Source organism: Globicephala melas, chromosome 12 (genome assembly GCF_963455315.2).
Source record: "Globicephala melas chromosome 12, mGloMel1.2, whole genome shotgun sequence".
Taxonomy (NCBI): domain Eukaryota; kingdom Metazoa; phylum Chordata; class Mammalia; order Artiodactyla; family Delphinidae; genus Globicephala; species Globicephala melas.
The window spans coordinates 28,538,474-28,564,492 of record NC_083325.1 but is presented as its reverse complement, the minus strand read 5'-3'; the positions used below and the strand labels follow the sequence as shown (position 1 = coordinate 28,564,492).

Genomic DNA, 26,019 nt, shown 5'->3' with positions numbered 1-26,019 from the left:
AACATAAATAAACGATTTACCTGAAGAAGAATTCAAACCATTGGTTATAAAAAATGTTAACTGAATTAGGGGAAAGAATCTATCTATACACTAATAACTTTAATAAGAAACTAGAAAGTATTTTAAAAGACCCAATCAGAAATGAAGAATTCAACAGCTGAAATTAAAAGCACACTAGGAGGAATGAATAGCAAACTAAGTGATACAGAAGAATGCATAATGATCTGGTAGAATAATGTAAATCACCCAATCAGAACAGCAAAAGAAAAGAGCAAATTGTAAAAAATGAAAACATCTAGGAGTTCTCTGGTATATACTACTAAAGAAAATCAACAAAACCACAAGGGAAGAAACAAAGAGAAGAAAAAATGAACAGAGAAGAACTACATGAACAAGCAGAAAATAAGTGACAAAATGGCAATAAGTACATACCTATTAATAATTACTTTAAATATCAATGGACAAATGCTCCCTCAAAGGACACAGGGTGGCTGATTAAATGAAAAAACAAGACCCTTCTATATGTCGCCTAAGAAACTCACATACACAAAGAAGGTGAGGAAATGAAAAAAGATATTTTACGCAAATGGGAACAATAAGAAAGCCGGGGTAACAATACTCGCTTCAGACAAAATAGACTTTCAAACAAAGCTATCACAAAAGACAAAGAAGGGCATTATATGATGACAAAGGGATCAATACAAGACAAGGATATTACACTCAGTGTAATATTAGGGGCACCTAAATATATAAAGCAAATATTCACAGACATAGAGGGAGAAATTGATGACAATACCATAACAATAGGGAACTTTCATACCTCACTTACATCAATGAACATATGATCCAGACAGAAAATCAATCATATTAACAGTGGTCTTAAATGACACACTTGAACAGTTAAACTTAAAAGATATCTACAGGACATTTCATCCAAAAACAGCAGAATACACATTCCTTTCAAGTGCACATGGAACATTCTCCAGGACAGATCACACACTGGGCCACAAAATAAGGCTGAACAAATTTAAGGAGATAGATATTAATATCAAGCATTTTCCCCCACTACAATGGTATAAAATTAGAACTCAATTACAGGAAGAAAAATGGGGAAAAGCATGAACATGTGGAGACTAAACAACATGCTACTAAAAAACCACCTGGTCAATGAAGAAATCAAAGAGGAAATCAGAAAATACGGTGAGACAAAGGAAAAAGGAAACACAACATTCCAAAATCTATGAGGTGCAGCAAAAGCAGTTCTAAGGGGGAAGTTTATAGCAATACAGGCCTTCCTCAAGAAATACGTAAAACCTCAAATAAAGTACCTAACCAACCACTTAAAGAAATTAGAAAAAGACAAAGGCCAAAGTCATCAGAAGGAAGGAAATAATAAAGATTAGAGAGGAAATAAATAAAATAAAGATCAAGAAACAACAGAAAAGAGGGAAAGAGGGAGGGGCAAGACAGGAGAAAGGGATTAAGAGATACAAAACTACTATGTATAAAATAGATAAGCAACAAGGATATATCATATAGCACATGGAATTATAGCCATTATTTCATAATAACTTTTACTGGAGTAAAATCTGTAAAAATACTGAATCACTATGCTGTACACCTGAAACTAATATAATATTGTAACTTTTTTTTTTGGCTGCACCGTGAGGCATTCGGGATTTTAGTTCCCTGACGAGGGATCAAACCCATGTCCCTTGAATTGGGAGCACAGAGTCGTAACCACTGGACTGCCAGGGAAGTCCCTAATATAATATTGTAAATCAACTATACTTCAATTTTTAAAAGTCTGTGATAAATATGCTCAAGAAAATAGAGAAAAGATAGACAAATTGGAAAAAGGATGGAGAATTTCACCAGAAATTTGAGGATATAAAAAAATTTAAATGGACATTCTAGAATTAAAAAATACATATCTAAAATTCTAACTCCTAATTTTCTATTCTACTTCTACCAAGGCATTCATTATATGTTTGTACTAATTACCTTGAAGTTAGGAGGGATATAAGTAGCATAATATTAGGAACCATTTCCAGAATAAACAAAATGCAAATGTCAATGAGAAAATGAGAAAGAGGTCTTTAAATCTTGTTAAGGGATGATAATTATAGTGTGAGCTTTTATATCCACAGCTTTCTGGCTAGTTAAAGCAGAAACAAACATATTTTACCAATCTAGATTTTAAGAAACCTTTTTTCTATATGATGGACAAAGTAAAAGCAATGGTCACTTACAGGAAGGTGTGTGAAGACAGCAAAGGTGCTACGGAGAAAGGCAATGAGGTCTACTAGGTAATCACTAGCTTTGTTGCCCAAATCTCCTGTCATCCAGTCATAGTCAGCCAGCTGTAGAAACTGGTCAATCTTCTGGTTTAAGTTGGTATAAATCTCTTCTTCAGCTGCATGTCTGGCATCCTGTGAAATACGAAATTTGAATAGTCATTCAAAATTCCAGTATAAGCAAAGCAGAAATCTCTGCTTGGAGACATCTCAAACTAAGTAACATAATTGAGAATATCAAGTAATATCACAGTCTCCATTAATTTTTCTTGTTTTCAAAAGCTCAGTAGAGTCCTTTCTATTTTGTATCTGCAAGACAAATTATTATATTGATTCACCAAATAGAGAAACTGCCTTCACTGCCCTCAGCTATCTGCATCCTGTACCTTCTTACCTATGTTTAAAACTACACTCATTCTCAGGATCCTGTTCTCTTTCTTCTCTTCTGGAATTCCAAGAACCTCCCTTCCTGCAATATCAACCTCTCTTATAGTTGCTAGTCTCTTCACTTTGCTTATTTTAAGTATCCTGAAGTTTCTAATTTAATGCTGTATGTTCCCACTAGTTACTATCCTACCTTTCTAGATTCTTTATAATCAAGTTTCCTCAAAGATTGGCACACATTTCCTAAAATATGCTCTAATTAACAACAGTCCTGAAAAATGCTTAAATGACAGCAAAAAAGTTCCTAGATCAATTAAGTCTGAGAACCCCAGTTTAAAAGAGTCTTGATTTACACTGGCATATAAAAGGCTCTAAGAAGTGTTATGGGACTAAAGCTCCAAGAAAAACATTTTTAGGAGAAAACAGTCTACGCTGCAATCTAACAATCCATCAACATGGACTGGTCCAGGGTAATCCATGACCGCCAGGCTACCATATCCAATATCCATTTTTCAGTCTCATCTTACCCTGTTCTCTGTTGGCTTTCAGGACATAGTTTTACTTTTACTTTTCTGGCCTCTAATCCTCTCACTTCCGCTGGATGATTTCATCACCTCCTATGGCTTCCACTATATCTGTCCAAACCCTTTCTTCTTAAAGACCCATATTTCTGATTGTTTCCTGCATTATGGCTCACAGAAACTTTGAATATTGTAAGTCCAGGACAAGAATAATCATAATTCCCACTCTTCACCTGTTTATTTCAGGCCAAGGCAGAGATTTAAGCAACATATTAGATTCCATTCATTCCTTCATAGGCACGGTGTCCTATAAATTCTACCCCCAAAACTTTACTCGAACTCATACCCGCCTCTCCATTTTCACCTTTTTAATGGCTGCATAAGTTTACAGGTATTTACATACTATAATATAGGCATTGACTATGTTTACTTATGTGAACACAGTTCTAAGAGCATTTCTCTGCTTACATATTTACTTACTTGTATGATAATTTAATATTGTCCTTGAATTCCCATTTTACTAAGTTTTCTTTTAATTAATAAACATTATTTTCTAGAAATCTGGGCTTAAAGAAAAATTGAGCAGGAAGTACAGAGCATTCCCAGATACTGCCCGCCATCCCCTTCCCACTGTTTCCCCTATTTAAAAAACCTTGCATTAGTGTGGAACATTTGTTACAATAGATGAACTGATATTGATATTTTATTATTAACTAAAGTTCACAGTTTGCATCAGGGTTTACTATTTGTGTTGTACAGTTCCATGGGTACTTATAAATGGATAATGTCATGTATTCACTATTACAGGATCGTACAGAATAGTTTTCTTGTCATAAAAATCCACTCTACTCTATCCATCCCTCCCTTGCTCATCCCCCAAATCCTGGAAACAAACCATCTTTTTACTTTCTCCAGAACTTTGCCTTTCTACAATGTCTTATACTGGGAACCATGTATGTAGCTGATTGGCTTATTTTACTTAGCAATGTGCAGTTAATTTTCCTCCATGTCTTTCTATGGCTTGATATTCATTCCTTTTCATCACTGAATAATATTCCATTGTCAGGATGTATCATAGTTTGTTTATCCATTTACCTATTGAAGGACATCTTGATAGCTTCTAAGTGTAGTCAATTTTGAATAATGCTACTGTAATGATTTATGTGTAAGTTTTTGTGTAGCTTAACATTTCAATTCACTTGGATAGTTACCAAGACGCATGACTGGTGAATTGCATGGGAAGACTATTTCTGTTTAGCCTTATAAGAAACTGACAAACTGTCTTCCAAAATAACATTACCATTTTGTATTAGCACCAGCAATGAATGAGAGCTGCTATTGTTCCAGCATTTGTTGTCAGTGTTTTCAGTTTTAGTCTTTTTAAGAGTTGTACAATGGTATCACTGTTGTTTTAACTTATAACTCCCTTTCCATCCTTTGGTGTGGTATCTATTCAGATCTTTTGCCCATTTTTAAAGTGAGCCCACATTAAACCCACTTTTTAATTTTCTTATTGTTGACTTTTACCCATTCTTTGCATATTTTGGATATGTCCTTTATTAGATATGCATTTTACAAACATTTTCTCCTTCTTTTCATTCTTTTAACAGTGTCTTTTCTACAGCAGAAGTTTTTCATTTTAATGAAGTCCATCTTATCAGTATTTTCTTTGATGGACTGTGTTCTGGTTGCTGTACCTTAAGTCATAGTGAAACCCAAGGTTACCAACATTTTCCCTTATGTTATCTTCTAAGAGTTTTATAGTGCTGTGTTTCACACGTAAGTCTGTGATCCCCTTTGAGTTAATTTTTAACTCAATTAACTCAATTTTTTTTGAGTTTAACTCAAACTCAAATTTTTAACTCAATTTTAAAGTGTAACATCTGTGTCTAGGTTCATTTTTTTTTCTTTTTTGCAGGTGGATGTCGAGTTGTTTCAACATTTATTGAAAACACTTTCATTTCTCCATTAAACTGAGTTTACTGCATGTCAACAATCAGTTGACTATATTTGCGAGAGTCTATATCTGGGCTCCTATGTTGTTCCCTTGACCTAATTATCGTTTTTTTTTGTTTTTTTTTCCCAATACCACACTGTCTTGATTACTGTAGCTTTATAATAAGTCTTGAAGTCAGGTAGTGTCAGTTCTCCAACATTGTTCTTCTCCGTCAATATTGTGTTGACTATTCTGGGTGTTTTGCCTCTCCACATAAACTTCAGAAACAATATGTCAATATCCACAAAATGAGTTGCTGGAATTTGGACTGGGACTGAATCTTTAGATTAAGTTGAAAAGAACTGATATCTTGATAAAATATTGAATCTTCTTATCCACGAATATGGAACATATCTCCACTTATTTAGATCTTACTTCTTTGATTACTTTTTATCAGAGTTTTACAGGTTTTCTCACATCGATATTGTTTATCTTGTTAGGTTTATATCTATTTCTTTTTTCAATGTTAATGTAAATAGCATTATGTTTTTAATTACAAATTCCAGTTATTTGTTACTGGTATAATGATAAAGCAAATAACTTTTGTATACAAATTTTATATGCTGAACCTTGCTACATTCATTTATTACTTCCAGCAGTCTTTTTGTTATTGTTAATTCTTTCATATTTTCTACTTAGACAATCATGTCATCTGTAAACTAAGTCAGTTTTATCTCTGTCTTCCCAGTCTGTAAGTCTTTTATTTCATGGCTTACTGAATGTTGAATAAGAGTGGTATAAAAGGACATTCCGGCCTTTTTCATGATTTTAGCAGGAAAGTTTCTAGTTTCTCACTATCAGGTATGATGTTATTTGTAGGACTTTTGTAGATGTTCTTTACCAAGTTGAGGGCATTCCCCTTCTATTATAGTTAGCTGAGAGGTTTTTATCATGAACAGGTGTTGGATTTTGTCAAATGCATTTTCTATATCTATTAATATGATTCTATAATTGTTCTTCTTTAGCCCATTAATGTGATGAATTACAATACTTGATATTTGATGTTGAGTAAGTCTTGCAGACCCACTTGGTGGTAGTATATAATTCTGATACATTGTTGGATTCAATTTCATAATATTTTGTTGAGGATTCTGCATCTAAGTTCATGATAAATATTAGTCTGTAGCTTTCCTTTCCTGCGATGTCTGGCTGGTATTATGGTAATGCTAGCCTCATAGAGTGAGTTACGTAGTATTCTCTCTGCTTCTATTTCCTGGAAAATATTATAGAGAAGTGGTGAAATTTCATCCTTAAATATTAGGTAGAATTTCTTTCAGCTTAATTAGCGTATAACTGCCAAGTTGTCAGATATTTAAAATGAAAAACATAATGACTAAATATAGGTATACACTGCAAAAGGATTCCCGACATCAAGTTAATTAACACAGCTATCATCTCACATATTTACTTTTTTGTTTGTTTGTTTTGGTGAGAACACTGAAGTTCTACTCTCTTAGCAATTATCATTTATACAATAGTGTAATCAACTATAGTCACATTGTTATATACTAGATGCTCAGACTATTCATCTTACAATTGAAAGTTTGTACCCTTTTATCAACCTCTATTTCTTTACCCCCCAGCCCTGGCAATAATGTTTCTACTCTCTGTTTCTATGAGTTCAACTTTTTTTGTTAGATTCCACATATAAATGATACCATGAAGTATTTGTCTATCTGGTTTATTTCATTTTGCATAATGCCTTCTAGGTTCATCCATGTTTTTGCAACTGATCAGGATTTTCTTCTTTTTTTAATGGCTGAATAATATTCCACTGTGTGTATGTGGTGTGTGTGTGTGTGTGTGTGTGTGTAACTTAGCTATTCATCCATTAAGAGACACTTAGGTTGTTTCCATATCTTGACTACTTTGATTAATGCTGTAATGAATGTGAAAGTATACATAACTCTTCAAGATATTGATTCCTTTGAATATAGACCCAGAAGTAGAATTGCTGGATCATATGGTAGTTCTGTTTTTAATTTTTTGAGGAACCTCCATACTGTTTTCCATAGTGGCTGTACCAGCTTACATTCCCACCAACAGTACACAAGGGCTCCCTTTTCTCCACATCCTTGCCAGCATTTGTTATCTCTTGTGTCTCTTTTTCTTAATAGAAGTATAGTCGATTTACAATGTTAAGTTAGTTTCTGGTGTACAGCAAAGTATAGCTATACATATATTTTATACACACACACACACACACACACACATATATATTCTTTTCCATTATGGTTTATTACAAGATTGTGAATATAGTCCCCTGTGCTATACAGTAGAACTTTTTTATCTATTTTATATATAGTAGTTTGTATCTGCTAATCCCAAACTCCTAATTTATCCTTCCCCCATCCCCTTTCCCCCTTGGTAACCATAAGTTTGTTTCCTATGTCTGTGGGTCTACTTCTGTTTTGTAAATAAGTTCATTTGTATCATATTTTGGATTCCACATATAAGTGATATATGGCATTTGCCTTTCTCTGTCCGATTTACTTTATTTACTAGTATGATAATCTCTAGATCCATCCATGTCGCTGCAAATGGCATTATTTCGTTCTTTTTTATGGCTGAGTAGTATTCCATTGTATATATATACCACATCTTCTTTAACCATTGATCTGTTGATGGACATTTAGGTTGCTTCCATGACCTGGCTATTGTAAATAGTGCACTATGAACACTGGGGTGCAAGTATATTTTCAAATTAGAATTTTCTCTGGATATATACCCTATCTCTTATCTTTTTGATGATACCACTCTACATGTAAGGTAATATCTCATTGTAGTTTTGATTTGCATTTCCTTAAAGATTTGTGATGTTGAACATCTTTTCATTTACATGTTGCTCATTTGTATGTCTTCTTTGGAAAAATGTCTATTCAGTTCCTCTGCCCATTTTTTAATCAGATTGTTTTTTCGCTATTGAGTTGTATGAGTTCTTTGTGTTTTTTGGATATTAACCCCTTACCAGATATATGATTTGCAAATATTTTCTCCCATTCAATTGGTTGCTTTTTCATTCTGTTGATGGTTTCTTTGCTGTACAGAAAGTTTTTAGTTTGATGAAGTCCCACTTGTTTATTCTTGATTTTATTGCCTTCGCTTTTGGTGTCAACTCCAAAAAATCATCTCCAAGACCAATGTCAAAGAAGTTACCCTCTATGTTTTCTTCTAGGAGTGTTATGGATTCAGTCTTACATTCAAGTCTCTAATCCATTTTGATTTGATTTGTGTCTATGGTATAAGACAGAGATCCAGTTTCATTCTTTTGCATGTGCCTGTCCAGTTTCACCAAACCCACTTATTTAAGAAACTATCCTTTCCTCATTGTATATTCTTGGCCCCTTTGTCATAAATTAATCGACCATATATGTATAGGTTTATTTCTGGGATCTTCAATCTGTTCCATTTATCTATGTGTCTGTTTGTAGGTCAATACCATACTGTCTTCATTACGATAGCTTTACAACATAATTTGAAATCAGGAAGTGTGTTGTTTCCAGCTTTGTTCTTTCTCAAGATTGCTTTGGATTTTCAGAGTCTTTTGTGGTTCCACACAAATTTTAATATTTTTTTTTCAATTTCTGTAAAAAAAAGTACCATTTTGATAGGGATTGCATTCTGTAGTTCACTTTGGGTAGCTTGGACATTTTAACAATATTAATTCTTCCAATTAATGAACATTGAATATCTTTCCATTTACTTGTGTCTTGTTCAACTTCTTTCAACTGGGCCTGGTGTTTTCTATTTTCGAAAGCCATTAATTATTGATTCAATTTCTTCAACAGATATAAGGTTATTTAGATTATTACTCCTTGTGTGAGTTCTGGTAAATTGTGTCTCTGAAAAAATTATGTAGGTTGTTAATTTGTGGATATAGAGTTGTTCATAATATGCCCTTATTAATATTTTAATGTCCATGGAATCAGTAGTGATGGACCCTTCTTCATTTATGATATTAGTAATTTGTGTCTTCTGTCTTTTATTATTGGTCAGCCTAACTCAAAGTTTATCAATTTTATTGATCCTTCTAAAAACCCATGTTTAGTTTCATTGGTTTTCTCCTTTGCTTTTCTGTTTTCAATTATTTCTGCTCTAATTTGTCTTTTCTTTTGATTATTTTGGATTTAATTTGCTCTTCTTTCCCTAGTTTCCTAAGGTAGAAGCTTATATTACTGATCATGAAATTTCTTCTTTTGGAATTTATGCAGTTAATGCTATAAATTTCCCTATAAGCAGTGCTTTCACTGATGCCACAAGTTTTAGTAAGTTATACTTTATTTTAATTTAGTACTGTTTAATTTCTCTTGAAACTTTTTCTTTGACCCAAGTGTTTTTCTGAAGTGTGCTGGTTAATCTCCAAATATTTGGGGATTTTCTAGCTATCTTTCTGTTATTTATTTCCAGGGTTTAATTCCATTTGGTCTGAGAGCAAGCTTTATATGATTTTTATTCTTTAAAATTTTTTAAGATGTACTTTAATACCCCAAACATGGTCTGTCTTGGTGAATGTTCTTATGAGCTTGAGAAGAATATGTATTACGCTGTTGTTAGATGAAGTATTCTATAAATGTCAATTCGATCTAGCTGATTGATAGCACCATTCAGTTCAACAATATCCTTACTAATTTTCTGCCTCCTTGATCTGTCAATTACTGATAGAGGGGTTCACTAAGAGATTTTATCAGGAAGAGATGTGGCCTTACATAAAATACCTTTTTAGTATCTTTTTAAATACTCATGCATTTTTTCTCACCTGATCTATTACAGTAGTGAATAATTTTAAACAACTTTCTAATACTAATCATCTTTGCATTCTTAACATTACTTTATCCCTGCTTTCTATGCACTTCTGGATTTTGTTTGATATTTTATTATTTATGATTTTTACATCAATATTTGTCTTTAATTGCTCAGGGATTTTATGGTTTCTCTAGTTTTCTTTTTAAACTTAATTTCAGCTACTATATTTTTTTCCATAGTTTTAACACCTTTATTAAATCTAATAACTTTCATAAAGAGCCTGGCACACCTGAGGGAACCATGAGCTTATTAAATATTAGCTAACCTCATTTTATGACCAAATCTCTCTTTTTCTGTTGCTCTAATATTTATTTTATCAATTGCTATTATCTTTTTTAAAACATCTTTATTGGAATATAATTGCTTTACAATAGTGTGTTAGTTTCTGCTTTACAACAAAGTGAATCAGCTGTACATATACATATATCCCCATATCTCCTCCCTCTTGCATCTCCCTCCCACCCTCCCTATACCACCCCTCTAGGTGGACACAAAGCTCTGAGTTGATCTCCCTGTGCTATGTGTCTGCTTCCCACTAGCTATCTATTTTACATTTGGTAGTGTACATATGTCCGTGCCACTCTCTCACTTCATCCCAGCTTACCCTTCCCCCTCCCCACGTCCTCAAGTCCATTCTCTACGTCTGCGTCTTTATTCCTGTCCAGCCCCTAGGGTCTTCAGAACTTTTTTTTTTTTTTTAAGTTTTGAATCATTGTTATGTTGACTTCACAAAAATTAACTGAGATATTTTCCATTTTTCTCTACGGTATGGAGTAGTTTAAATTATACAGAAATTATCTGTTTCGTGAAAGCCTGAATGAATTCACTGGTAAAATCATGTGAATCTTCCCCAGTTTTAAGAAGTCTTTAACAACTTTTTCATTTTTTTCATAGTTATGTCAATTTTCTTTATCTTTTCTTTTTTTAATATTTATTTATTTAGTTGGTTGCACTGGGTCTTAGTTGCAGCATGTGGGCTCCTTAGTTGTGGCTCATGGCTCCTTAGTTGTGGCTCACCGGCTCCTTAGTTGCAGCACACAGGCTCCTTAGTTGTGGCATGCAAACCCTTAGTTGTGGTATGCACCTGGGATCTAGTTCCCTGACCAGGGATTGAACCCGGGCCCCCTGCATTGGGAGTGCCAAGTTTTATCTACTGCACCACCAGGGAGTCCTCTTTATCTTCTTGAATCACCTTTTTAATCACATATTTTCCTATAGATCATTAAATTTATTAGCACAGAGTTATACAAAGTATTCTCGGTATTTCATTTCCTCTGATTATGAATTTCAAGTAATTGTGATTTTTTTATTCCTTCCTTTCTTTTTTCTTGTCTCATTCCTTTCCTGCATTCCATGCTTTTATCATTCCTTTCTTCCTTCTAATTAGGCAAAGTAAATGATTATTTTTAAAATTGCAACACATCCTTGCTTGAAGTCTCTCAAAGACTTTAGTAGGATAAAGTCCAAATTATCTATCATTATAAAACAAAGTGCTTCACAATTGATATTTACCTACTTCTCTATGTCATTGCTACCCTTATTCTACACCAGAGAAGTATGATTTTATTTCATTATTTCATCATTTTACATGAAGTTGCCTCACCTAAAAATGTCCCTTACTCCCTCCTCATCCTTTCTCCACCTGGACACTTCCTGCTGGTCCCAAGATACTCCTGCTGGACACCTCCTACTGGGCCTTTTCCAGTAAGTCTTCCCTGAAGGTCTCAGAACTGAGATAAGTACCACTCACCTCTTCTTCTAGACCTGTCAACGTTGATTTCCCTTGGAGCTCAATCCTCACACCTTTTCTCTATCTATATTAAATTCCCCAAAGACAGCCAGCTCCATGGCATAAAATACCATCTTTACACTTATGAATTCTAAATTTTTATGTCCAGCTAAGACTTTATCCTGTCAATTTAATCTCTATGATAAATGACTAATAAATACCTCAAGCTTTATATGTGAAAAATGGAAATCTTGATTCTACTGCCACTCCCCAAAACTTATTTTCTTGCTGTTCCCCATCTTAGTTAATCCAGTTTGCTTAGTTTAAGTATCCTGGAATTATCCTTGACTCCATTCTTTCTCTTATTATCTCATACCTAATCTAGCAATAAAACTTGCCATCTCTATCTTCAAAAATATTTCATACCACTTCAAACCCTACCACTGTAGTCCAAGTGACCAGTATCTCTTACCTAGACTACTGCAATGACCTTCAAATTGGATTCTCTTCTTCCACTCTTGCTGACCTATAGTATATTTTCCACAAAGCAACTAGGGTTACCCATCATAAATCAGGTTACCACCACCATTTCTAATCTTCTAATGACCTCATATTTCATTTCAAAATAAAATAGAAAGCATTTACTGGGGCCTACAAGTCCAGAAATCATATGACTCCTGACGATCTTGTCTCTTACCACCCTTACCAATGATAAATACTTCACGGCCAGACTGACCCCCTTGCATACTGATCACCTTGAATACACCAATACCTTCTACCATATTGTTACCTCTGACTGGACTGCTTATCTATCAGAAATCCAAGTGATTCAATTTCTTATTTCATTCAGGTCATTTATTTTTCTTCCTAGCTCTTACCACTACCTCACATTATATTAAATTTTTTGTTTCTGTATCATCTATCACCCTCACGAGAATATATGCTGTGTAAAGTCAGGAGACTGGTTTATTGCCTGGTATGTAGCAGATGCTTTATAAAAACTTGGAGAATCAGTGAGAGATTTAATGTATTTATTACATTATTCCAGCATTTTTTGCACAGTTCTTTATAGAACTTACAGTGTCTGTCTTCCCCGTAGATTATAGACTCTAAATCCAAGGACTAAGTATTTTCTCTTCCATATTTTATAGTAGGTACACAAGCAATATTTGTGATGGGGTAAATTAATAAATACCTTCATTCTATTTTGTAAGTGAGGGAATTCTTATAAACAAGGAAAGCTAAGGATACCAGCTTGATTAGGTCACATATGGTAGAAACAAGAAGGAACTCTGCAAGAAAATACCTTGAAGACCTTCTGATTGTTTTTGCCCCTTTTTCAGCATTAAGGTTTCCATCTGCAAGTGAAAGTTTTCTGGAAACAGTAGCTTAGGAAAATACACAATATGTAGCTGTTATAATTGCCATGTTTATACTGAGTTCTGGGTTAGTTGGTCTGAAACAGTCCTGGTAAAAATAAACTTTCAATGTGTTTTAAGCAATCAGTGTTTCCAATAAGCACTGTCAACATGACCTTTAGTGGTCTCCAGAACTTCTCCTTTACTAAGTATTTAACTAGCTGCTCAACCTCTATGGCTTCCTGTCTGCCTTTAATTTTCCCTCAGCAATTTTAATGCTGGAACAACAAAATACACAAGCCACCCTTTGGGAGGATTTCTGACCATAATTTGAAAAGCCCTTGAAATAAGAAAATTGAGATGGATTAGGGGAAGAATAGCAGTACATATTACATATTCCCCATAGGATAAACAAGTATAAATGAACATCATATTCTAACTCTCTAAATCCTATTTCCTATTGAACACTTAATTATAAGCGTCTCCCTCATTTTCTTTCCTAGAGAAATTTTGGCTTCCACATGTAGAAATCATGTAGAAATATTTTTGATAAAATTATTACCCATGCTCCATAATAATGCTAATATTAAGAGTACTTATAATTCCTTTAAACTATCTAAGGAAGGTCATCCTGAAATTCTTAAAGCTCTTGTCATATTTTCATACTAATAATTGGGGCCTCTTTATGAAATAAGTCTTTCCCTCAGTAAAATTGTATCAGTATTACTACAAGGAGACATCATTGAAAAGTTTACAAGTAAAGATACCAACATAATATCATGCATAATTAATTCTGTTGTAATTTTATAGGGAGTTTTAAACAACCCATGGTCACATCATGAATGTGTAACTCATCTAGCAACTAACCTAATCATAAACAGATAAAGAATATCTTGTTGTTACACATCTCACTTTTTCCATTTTTTCAGCTTCACTGAGGTACAATTGAAAACAAAATTATAAGACATTTAAAATACATATTGTGGTGATTTGATATACAAATATATTGTGAAAGGATTTCTTTTCTATCATCTAGTTATTTAACACATTCATCACCTGACATATTTATCTTTTTTTTTTTTAGTAAGAACATTTAAGTTCTATCCTCTTAGCAAATATTATACAATACGGTATTATCAACTATAGAAACCATGTTTTACATTAGATCCTCAGACCTTATTCCTCTTATAGCTGAAAGTCTGTACCCCTTTTACCAACTTCTCTCTTTTGCCAAACCCACTCTCCCAGTTCCTGGCAACCACTTTTCTACTCTCTGTTTCTATGAGTTTGAATTTTTTTAGGATTCAAATGGCAGGATTTCCTCATTTTACATGACTGAATAATATTCATATATACATCTATATACACACATACACACATATATATGGATACATATATGGAGAATATGTATGTAACATTTTCTTTATCCATTTATCTGTTGATGGATACTTAGGTTGTTTCCATATCTTGGCTATTACGATTAATTCTGTAGTGAACATGGAAGTATACATAACTCTTCAAGATAATGATTTCAATTCCTTTTAATACACACTCAGAAGCAGAATTGCCATATCACACAGTAGTTCTATTTTTAATTTCTTGAAGAAGCTCCATACTGTTTTCCATAGTGGTTGTACCAGCTTACATTCCCACCAACAGTGTACAAGTTTCCCTTTCTCCACATCCTTGCCAGTATATGTTATCTCTTGTATTTTTGATGATAGCCATTCTAACATGTGTTTATCTCAGGTATTATCTCACTGCAGTTTTGACTTGCTTTTATTGAAAAGACTATCCTGTCCTCATTGTATATTCTTGGCCTCTTTGTCATAAATTAATTGACAATATATGCATGGATTTAATACTGGGTTCTCCAATCTGTTCCACTGATCTATGTATCTGTCTGTATGCCAATACCATACCGTTTTGATTACTATAGCTTTATAATATAATTTGAAATCAGGAAGTGTGATGCTTCTAGCTTTGTTCTTCTCTCTCAAGATTACATTGGCCAGGATCGTTCATATTTTTTTTCTTGGAACAGAAAAAAGAGCAGATCATACCAACAATTTTTATATGTCTTAAAATATAATAAGCAATATGAATCAAATTGGATTTCTTCTGTTAAATCCATTCTCAAGGGAAGGTACCAATAAATAGGCAAAGAGAAGAAAAATGATCAAAAAAAGGAGATACCATAAACATAAATCATGATTTCAACTCTACCACTTCATATCTATTAACAACTTCTAGACTTCAAAAGGGTGACATAGATTTGTTTCAGAACTAAAATAATCAAACAATAACAAACTCCCAAAGCATACATGTTGGCCATTATGTCAGAATCTACCATTTTAGTTTAAGATATTGCCCTGCTTAATATTTATTTAAAGCTCACATGGCAATATAAATGAGTTTCCTAAGGCTCTTTACTCTCCAGAAACTCATCTACCATCAAGTCTTCTTTTGCTCTATAAGAGCGTCATTTTTTCATTTAATCCAACACTGCATCAAAACTAGTCCTGTGGCCTTGTAAGATGATTATAAAATTGCTAACTACAATAGCAAGGGACAGAAATTCCACAATGAAATGTAAAGTTAAAAGAAAAAAAAACTGGACCCAGGACACAGAAAAGAAAGGATAGCTAAATTAAAATTTTTAAATTGCTGTTGATTTCAGCTGCAACCACTCTTTTCTAGACCATATTTAAAAATACTTGCCTGTCAGGTGGTCAACTGAGGAAACAGTCATTTTCATGAATGAAATATAAGGAAGATTTAGTGGACACAGCTGTAGACCATTTTTAGTTTAAACACCCCAAAATTAGCACTGAAATTTGTTTTTCTAAGGAAATCATAATCAAATACTTTTTCTAAGGAAGACCATATATGACTTATGGGAGAAACAAAGTCATGTTAGGTAGAATGCCCCAGCACACCAGAAGCACTTCTACAGTAATGTAGGGCTTTCTCACCTTAAAAGTCGTGGTGCCATACAGTTTGGTGGTGTGGACTGTCTCTGGAAGCACATTAGTGATATTGGTGATGAATTCTTCCAAGTACTTACAGGATTTCTCCAAGTGTGTTGTATTGATAATAATCTGGACAAGCTGGAAAATAACAAGAACATGTAAGAGTAATTTGACTATTCACCCTACGATGAGTGGCTCAGTATGAATCTGATGGTACAACAAAAACAAAAGACATAATGGCAGAGGCCATCTGTATTCTATAAAAAGTTAATGTTAGAGCACAGGCTTAGGTATCACTTCCTCTGTGAAGACTTCCCTGACTTCCCAAAGCAACTTGTATTTCCCCCTAATATAGGGGGAACAATAGGAGCAAGTGTCACTATTTTAAACTTGTCTTCTTCTGTTCAAAATAAAGACTAAACTAAGATCAAAAACTGAGAGTGTTTAGCATAGTACCTGGCAATAAATAATTGCCAAATGCATGAAATAAATGAACTCCAATTAAAAGAACAAGAATGACTGAAATGTCAAGAAGTTTCAAAATTAGGCATGATGAACAAAGGAATGTTGGAACAGGTTGCAGTATATTAACAAACTACATTAGTTTGTGAAAGAAAAAAACATGAGCACTGAAGTCAGAGAAACCAGGGAGCAAATACTTATAAAATTATTGATATTGAGAAAGTTACTTAACTTCTCTAAGCCTCTTTCTTTAACTGTAAAATGTTAATAATAATTTCTAAATCACAGACTTATTATGAAAATTAAATATTCTTTAGTTAATACTATTTTCCTTTTCTTACAGAGTAGATCCTTAAACAAGGCAGTACTGGTAAGATAAAAACTCATCTATAAATTACTTTGAGAGGAGGATAAGGAAGAATACTACTGTCTGTATAGAATTAAAGTCTATAAAGCACTGCACAATTCATTTTCTTAGATCACCTCCCAGCAACCAGAAGAAGTAAATTAAGTGGGCATAATTATTACTTCCATTCTACTATAAGAGAAAAAAGAAAAAATGAACTGATTTACTCTAGATCATGTAACATTAAAACTGGGATTCAAATCCAAGTAATCAACCTTCAAGTTATGGAGCTCTTTCAGATTTGAAGGAGAAATTAAACCCTTTACAGACAAGCAAAAGTTAAGAGAATTCAGCACCACCAAACCAGCTTTACAACAAATGCTAAAGGAACTTCTCTAGGCAGGAAACAAAAGAGAAGGAAAAGACCTACAAAAACAAACCCCAAACAACTAAGAAAATGGTAATAGGAACACACATATCGATAATTACCTTAAATGTAAATGGATTAAATGCTCCAACCAAAAGACATAGACTGGCTGAATGGATACAAAAACAAAACCTATACATATGCTGTCTGCAAGAGACCCACTTCAGACCTAGGGACATATACAGACTGAAAGGGAAGGGATGGAAAAAGATATTCCATGCAAATGGAAATCAAAAGAAGCTGGAGTAGCAATTCTCATATCAAACAAAAGAGACTTTAAAATAAATACTATTACAAGAGACAAAGAAGGACACTACAAAATGATCAAGGTATCAATCAAAGAAGAAGATATAACAATTGTAAATATTAATGAACCCAGCATAGGAGCACCTCAATACATAAGGCAAATGCTAACAGCCATAAAAGGGAAATCAACAGTAACACAGTAATAGCAGGGGGCATTAACACCTCACTGTCACCAATAGACACATCATCCAAAATGAAAATAAATAAGGAAACACAAGCTTTAAATAACATTAAACAAGTTGGACTTAATTGATGCTTATATGACATTCCATCCAAAAACAACAGAATACGCTTTTTTCTCAAGTGCTCATGGAACATTCACCAGGATAGATCATATCTTGGGTCACAAATCAAGCCTTGGTAAATTTAAGAAAATTGAAATCATATCAGGTATCTTTTGCGACCACAGCACTATGAGACTGGATATCAATTACAGGAAAAAATATGTAAAGAATACAAACACAGGGAGGCTAGACAATACACTATTTAATAACCAAGAGATCACTGAAGAAATAAAAGAGGAAATCAAAATATACCTAGAAACAAATGACAATGAAAATACGACGACCCAAAACCTATGGGATGCAGCAAAAGCAGTTCTAAGAGGGAAGTTTATAGCAATACAATCCTAACACAAAAAACAAGAAACATCAGAAATAAACAAGCTAACCTTACACCTAAAGCAACTACAGTAAGAAGAACAAAAAAGCTCCAAAAGTTAGAAGAAGGAAAGAAATCATAAAGGTCAGATCAGAAATGAAGTAAAAAGACATGAAGGAAACAACAGCAAAGATCAATAAAACTAAAACCTGGTTCTTTGAGAAGATAAACAAAATTGATAAACCATTAGCCAGCCTCATCAACAAAAAAAGGGAGAAGACTCAAATCAATAGAATTAGAAATGAAAAAGAAGAAGTAACAACTGACACTGCAGAAATACAAAGGATCATGAGAGATTACTGCAAGCAACTATAAGCTAATAAAATGGACAATCTGGAAGAAATGGACAAATTCTTAGAAAAGCACAACATTCTAAGACTGAACAAGGAAGAAATAGAAAATATAAACAGACCAATCATAAGCACTGAAATTGAAACTGTGATGAAAAATCTTCCAACAAACAAAAGCCCAGGACCAAATGGCTTCACAGGTGAATTCTACCAAACATTTAGAGAAGAGCTAACACCTATACTTCTCAAATTCTTCCAAAATAGAGCAGAGGGAGGAACACACCAAAACTCATTCTACAGGGCCACCATCACCCTGATACCAAAACCAGACAAAGATGTCACAAAAAAAGAAAATTGCAGGCCAATATCAATGATGAGCATACATGCAAAAATCCTCAACAAAATACTAGGAAACAGAATCCAACAACACATTAAAAGGATCCTACACCATGATCAAGTGGGGTTTATCCCAGGAATTCAAGGATTCTTCAATATACGCAAATTAATTAATGTGATAAAACATATTAACAAACTGAAGGAGAAAAACCATATGATCATCTCAATAGATGCAGAAAAAGCTTTTGACAAAATTCAACACCCATTTATGATAAAAAACTCTCTAGAGAGTGGCATAGAGGGAACCTACCTCAACATAATAAAGACCATATATGACAAGCCCACAGCCAACAACGTTCTGAATGGTGAAAAACTGAAAGCATTTCCTCTAAGAACAGGAACAAGACAAGGTTGCCCACTCTCACCACTCTTATTCAACATAGTTTTGGAAGTTTTAGCCACAGCAATCAGAGAAGAAAAAGAAATAAAAGGAATCTAATTCAGGAAGGAAGTAAAACGCCACTGTTTGCAGATGACATGGTACTATACACAGAGAATCCTAAAGATGCAACCAGAAAACCACTAGAGCTAATGGATGAATTTGGTAGAGTAGCAGGATACAAAATTAATGCACAGAAACCTCTTGCTTTCCTATACACCAATGATGAAAAATCTGAAACAGAAATTAAGGAAACACTGCCATTAACCACTGCAACAAAAAGAATAAAATACCTAGGAATAAACCTACATAAGGAGACAAAAGACCTGCATGCAGAAAAATGTAAAACACTGATGAAAGAAATTAAAGATGATACAAACAGATGGAGAGATATACCATGTTCTTGGATTGGAAGAATCAACATTGTGAAAATGACTCTACTACCCAAAGCAATCTACAGATTCAGTGCAATCCCTATCAAACTACCAATGGCATTTTTCACAGAACTAGAACAAAAAATTTCACAATTTGTATGGAAACACAAAAGACCCCGAATAGCCAAAGCAATCTTGAGAAAGAAAAATCGTGCTGGAGAAATCAGGCTCCCTGAGTTCAGACTACACTACAAAGCTACAGTAATCAAGACAGTATGGTACTGGCACAAAAACAGAAATATAGATCAATGGAACAGGATAGAAAGTCCAGAGAGAACCCCACGCACATATGGTCATCTTATATTTGATAAAGGAGGCAAGAAGATATAATAGAGAAAATACAGCCTCTTCAGGAAGTGGTGCTGGGAAAACCTGACAGCTACGTATAAAAAAATGAAATTAGAACACTTCCTAACACCATACACAAAAATAAACTCAAAATGGATTAAAGACCTAAATGTAAGGCCAGACACTATAAAACTCTTAGAGGAAAACACAGGAAGAACACTCTTTGACATAAATCACAGCAAGATCTTTTTAGGTCTACCTCCTAGAGAAATGGATATAAAAACAAAAATAAACAAATAGGACCTAATAAAACTTAAAACCTTTTGCACAGCAACAGAAACCATAAACAAGACGAAAAGACAACCCTCAGAATGGGAGAAAATATTTGCAAACAAAGCAACTGACAAAGGATTAATCTCCAAAATTTACAAGCAGCTCATGCAGCTCAATATCAAAAAAACAAATAACCCAATCCAAAAACGGGCAGAAGACCTAAATAGACATTTCTCTGAAGAAGATATACAGATGGCCAACAAACAGATGAAAGAATACCCAACATCACTAATCATTAGACAAATGCAAATCAAAACTACAATGAGGTATCACCTCACGCCAGTCAGAATAGCCATCATCAAAAAGTCTACAAACAATAAATGCTGGAGAGGGTGTGGAGAAAAGGGAACCCTCTTGCACTGTTGGTGGGAATGTAAATTGATACAGCCACTATGGAGAACAGTATGGAGGTTCCTTAAACAACTAAAAGTAGAACTACCATATGACCAAGCAATCCCACTCCTGGGCATATCCCTGAGAAAACCATAATTCAAAAAGAGTCATGTACCACAATATTCATTGCAGCATTATTTACAATAGCCAGGACATGGAAGCAATTTAAGTGTCCGTCGACAGATGAATGGATAAAGAAGATGTGGAGATATGTACAATGGACTATTACTCAGCCATAAAAAGAAACGATATTGAGTTATTTGTAGTGAGGTGGATGGACCTAGAGTCTGTCATTCAGAGTCAGTAAGTCAGGAAGAGAAAGACAAATATCATATGCTAACACATATATATGGAATCTAAAATTTTTAAAAATTGGTTCTGATGAACCTAGGTGCAGGACGGGAATAAAGTAGCAGATGTAGAGAACAGACTTGAGGACACAGGGAGGGAGAAGGGTAAGCTGGGACGAAGTGAGAGAGTAGTATTTACATACATACACTACCAAATGTAAAATAGACAGCTCTTGGGAAGCAGCTATATAGCACAGGGAGATCAGCTGGGTGTTTTGTGACCACCTAGCAGGGTGGGATAGGGAGGGTGAGAGGGAGACGCAAGAGGGAGGGGATATGGGGATATATGTATACACATAGCTGATTCACTTTGTTTTACAGCAGAAACTAACACAACATTGTAAAGCAGTTATAATCCAATAAAGCTGTTAAAAAAATAGTTTGAATTTAGAGACTTTGAGTTTTGGACACAAATTCTATCACCTATAAAATTACCCAAAACATCAGCTTTTTAACTTTAGAGATAAAAAAACACCCACCAAAATAAGCAATTCCTCACCTTCTTCCTTTCAACATGTTTCTCCTTCAGAGGAGGACAAAATTTTTAATATTTAAATTTAAAAATTTAAATTGTCTACATTAAATCACTCTTCTTCATGAGTGGGAAGGTGGCTAGTGGCAAGGTTGTCATGATAGGGAAGCCAGAAAAGTAAGAGAGTTAATTTGGGGAACTGAAAATTTTCTATTTTAAAATGAGCATTACCTATAGGGAACACATTCTATCTATCAAAAGAAATCCTAATAATAAGGAGGAATCGTGTCATGTTATAGAAATAAAAAACAGTGGCAGTCAAAGAGAAAATTGTCGTGTTTTGCAGGATATTGGCAGTTAAAAAAAAAAATAAAGAGGCAGCTTCACTGGGTACAGTAGTAATTTCCCATGACTTTTTAAAGATCTGTCAACACAAAAGATCACCATGAATTACATCAATTGGCTGTCAGTCACTTTTGAAATGTTTCATTGCTGAGCATAGAATAGACTATTAAAACACTCTAGGATTACAGTAGATACCATGTCATTTTCAAAGGGAATATTGTCTGTTAATGAGGTCTAAGTGATCTCTACTCCTGAATGACAGCTAACCAAAATCCTTAAAACGGCATTTACAAATGTGAAGCCAGATGCTTTGGGGGTAATTTTGAACTTAAGGGTGAAATGAAGCAATTTCAAGTATCAACTTCCATCAGAGTTTGAGCTCCTTTGATATTTTTAGCCCCTACTTCCCCCTCTCTTACAAAAATATATCACTGTAGCCATCCAAACTGTCCTTATTGTTTCAAGGACATGGAACTAACAATGTATTAAGATATCGGTTATATCTTATATAAAGTGGAGTTCTGTGAAACCTGTCCAGAAGAAAAGAAAACACTATAAAGCAAACAAACACCTCTCACAGCTAAATGATAGAAGTCACTTAGGCTAAAAACCATTAAGAAGCAGAAATTTTTTGTCTCTCCTTCCTAGTATCAGAGAGAATCTAATAAGGAAGGCACAGACTAGACTGTGGAAGTCACTTCTTTTCCAACCCTGCTCCGATTACCACAGCAGAGTCTGAACCATGATCACAGAAGATATTCGTATTTTTGACCAACTCCAGGGAAAAAAAAGGCTTCATCTTCTTCAATAGTTCAAAACTAAGCCCTAAATTCCACAAATTTAGGTGTCCATTCCCAATTATAAATTACTTCTGGGGTATACACATCTACTTGTAATTAGGATCAGTATTATATTGTTTCCCAAATCAGAGAATTTAGTACATTGGAGCTCCAAATAGACTAATCCAAACCAAGAAAATGACTCCTCTCCACACCACCAATGCCTCTCAAATGGTGATTTGCAGGAAGATGAAGAACTAAATAACAGCCTTGGTTCTCATTCACAAAAATAAGCTATCCATAAGACTTCAAGGAATTTTATCTCCATTTCACCCCAGCAAGGGTATAAAAAGCTGTGTCAGCTACTCATTTTATACCCTCTCCAAGGCAAATACATAAACTGCTAAAATACTTGGAACTCCTGGTTGCAAATTCAAAGGTGTAGTACAGAGCTCATATTTGAAAAGACTTACGTATAAAATGTTTTAAAATACTAGCAACATCACTGCTGTTAACAATTGGGGATGAAGACAAATGGTATGTGGGAGATATGGTCATCAATCCAGACTATAATAAAAACAAAGGGTGAATACAAATCATTGGTCATTTATTCAGGTCTTCTGGGTCATTATTATAATCATAAAAATATAAGTATTCAAAATGGTGTCACTACCAGGACCTCTAAATTTCTTTAACTTTGCCCTAAGAACCTACCTACCTACTTCTTTTTTTTTCTTTCTTCTCTCTTTCATTAATTAATAACTCCTATGTGCCATGGAACTGGGATAGAGCTGTCCACAGTTATACACAAGACAAAGTCCCTGGCTTCATGGATATTACAGTAAACACATACACATCTAAACATATAGTATGATGGCAGGTGGTAATAAACACTGGAAATAGAAGGGAGGATAAAGAGTTACATGGGGATGTTAGATCTGAGCTATTTTGAGATAGGGTGGTCAAGGAGGACTCCTTAAGGAAATAACATTTGAGTAGGGACTTAAGTGAAGGTATTCTGCTATCATCTGTAATAAATTAATTCTTTTAAATCTAATTTATATTTTAAGACTTTCTATCAATACATTCTTCACAAAGAACCAGAGTATCCTTTGATTCATTGTAAACCTTCCAAATTTAACTAATTCTCTGATATTCTGAGATTAATAAACTAGTGGTTTATTTCCTTTCTCTCCATGATATCATTTTCAAATTAGTCTGGTGAAAAAGCAAAGGTTTAGAAAAAAAGAAATCTTATTTTAAAACTTACTTCAAATCTTTTTTTTTAAAATTATAGTTGATATACAATGTTGTATTAGTTTCAGGTGTACAGCAAAGTGATTAAGTTATACATACTTATATATATATTTTCAGATTCTTTTCCCATATATTGATAGGTTATTACAGAGTATTGAGTAGAGTTCCCTGTGCTATATAGCAGGTCCTTGTTGATTATCTATTCTTTATATAGTAGTGTGTATACATTAACCCCAATCTCCTAATTTATCCCTCCCCCTCAACTTTCCCCTCTGGTAACCATAAGTTTCTAAGTCTGTGAGTCTGTTTCTATTTTGTAAGTAAGTTCATTTGATTCATTTTTTAGATTCCACATATAAGTGATATCATATGATATTTGCCTTTGTCTGACTTCCTTCACATAGTAGGATAATCACTAGGTCCATCCTTGTTGCTGCAAATGGCATGATTTCATTCTTTTTATGGCTGAGTAATATCCCATTGTATAAATATACCACATCTTCTTTATCCATTCATCTGTTGATGGACATCTAGTTTGCTTCCATGTCTGGGCTATTGTAAATAGTGCTGCTATAAACACTGGGGTGCACGTATCTTTTCAAAGTATGGTTTTCTCTGGATGTATGTCCAGGAGTGGGATTGCAGGATCATATGGTAGCTCTATTTTTAGTTTTTTAAGGAACCTCCATACTGTTCTCCATAGTGCTGTACCAATTTATATTCCCACCAACGGTGTAGGAGGGTTCCTTTTTCTCCACATTCTCTCCAGCATTGATTAATTGTAGACTTTTTGATCTTATTTTTTTTTGCGGTACGCGGGCCTCTCACTGTTGTGGCCTCTCCCATTGCGGAGCACAGGCTCCGGATGCGCAGGCCCAGTGGCCATGGCTCACGAGCCCAGCTGCTCCGCGGCATGTGGGATCCTCCTGGACCGGGGCACGAACCCGTGTCCCTTGCATCGGCAGGCGGACTCTCAACCACTGCGCCACCAGGGAAGCCCATAAATATCATTTTTATGCTCCCAACTTTTTATCTCCCAGCCGAACTGCCTTCTCAAACTCTAAACTCATATATACAACTGTTAACTCAGTATCTCAAACTGTATGTCTAATAAACACTACAAATTGAATATGTTCAAAACCAAATTCCCAATCTTCCTCCACCCCAAATTTAGCTCTAATTGAAGATTTTGCCATCATAGCACATGGTATATGCAGCCTTCTAGTTGATCAGATAAAAAAAATTGGGGGGTTATCTTCAATTCCTCACTTTCTTGCTTCCTTTCCTTTTAACCATCAGGAAACTATGCTGGCTCTACAGTCCAAATAGGACCACTTGTCACCACCTCTATCACCCAAGTTTCCATCAAGTCTTGCTGGATTACTGTCATAGCTTCCTAACTGGTCTCCCTGCTTATACCCTACAGTTTATTCTCAATACCTCAGTCAATATGATCCTTTTTGAATATGTCAGATGATGCCACTAATCAAATGCTGCCATGGCTCCCACTTCATACAAAATAAAAGCCAAACTCTTTATAATGGCCTACCATGAACCCCTGGTACCTCTCTGATCTAATCTACTGTTTCTCTTCCCCTTACTCACTCAATTCCAGCTACCCCAGCTTCCTTATTATTCCCTAAACTTGCCAATAACTTAACTACCTTCAGACCTTTGCTCTAGTTCTAACTTCTGTCAAAAATGCTCTTTTCCCTTCAATAATAACTTACTGTCAAGATGTTGTTCTTTTTAATAAGACCAACCTTGAACCTCCACCAGATTCCTGATTTCCTTAACCCAGGTTCTTTCTCTTTCTCCACAGCATTCACGACCTTTTATCATACTAGATGATTTACTTATTTATTTTCTGTACCATTTATTACCTGTTTTCTGCCACTAGAATATAAGCAAGAATCTCTTTTGTTGATGTTCTTGTTGTTTACTTATTTATTCTTAAGACTTAGATCAGTACCTGTCACATAGTAGGCACTCAATAAATATTGTAAAGTTAATTAACAGGACACCTTTTTCTAATCTTCTGA

The 26,019-nt window shown here is 34.4% G+C and overlaps 1 protein-coding gene across 8 annotated transcripts in view; it reads right to left on the bottom strand.

Moving 5' to 3' along the window:
- Positions 1-26,019, bottom strand: part of EXOC6B (exocyst complex component 6B) — a 708,873-nt gene that overhangs the window by 278,521 nt on the left and 404,333 nt on the right. For all 8 annotated transcript variants that reach the window (XM_030877541.2, XM_060309973.1, XM_060309972.1 and 5 more), the window contains 2 exons: positions 16,064-16,198; positions 2,253-2,432 (listed from right to left, as the gene is read on the bottom strand). In XM_030877541.2, coding sequence (XP_030733401.1) covers positions 2,253-2,432; positions 16,064-16,198 — 315 coding nt within the window. The remainder of the gene's footprint in view (positions 1-2,252; positions 2,433-16,063; positions 16,199-26,019) is intronic.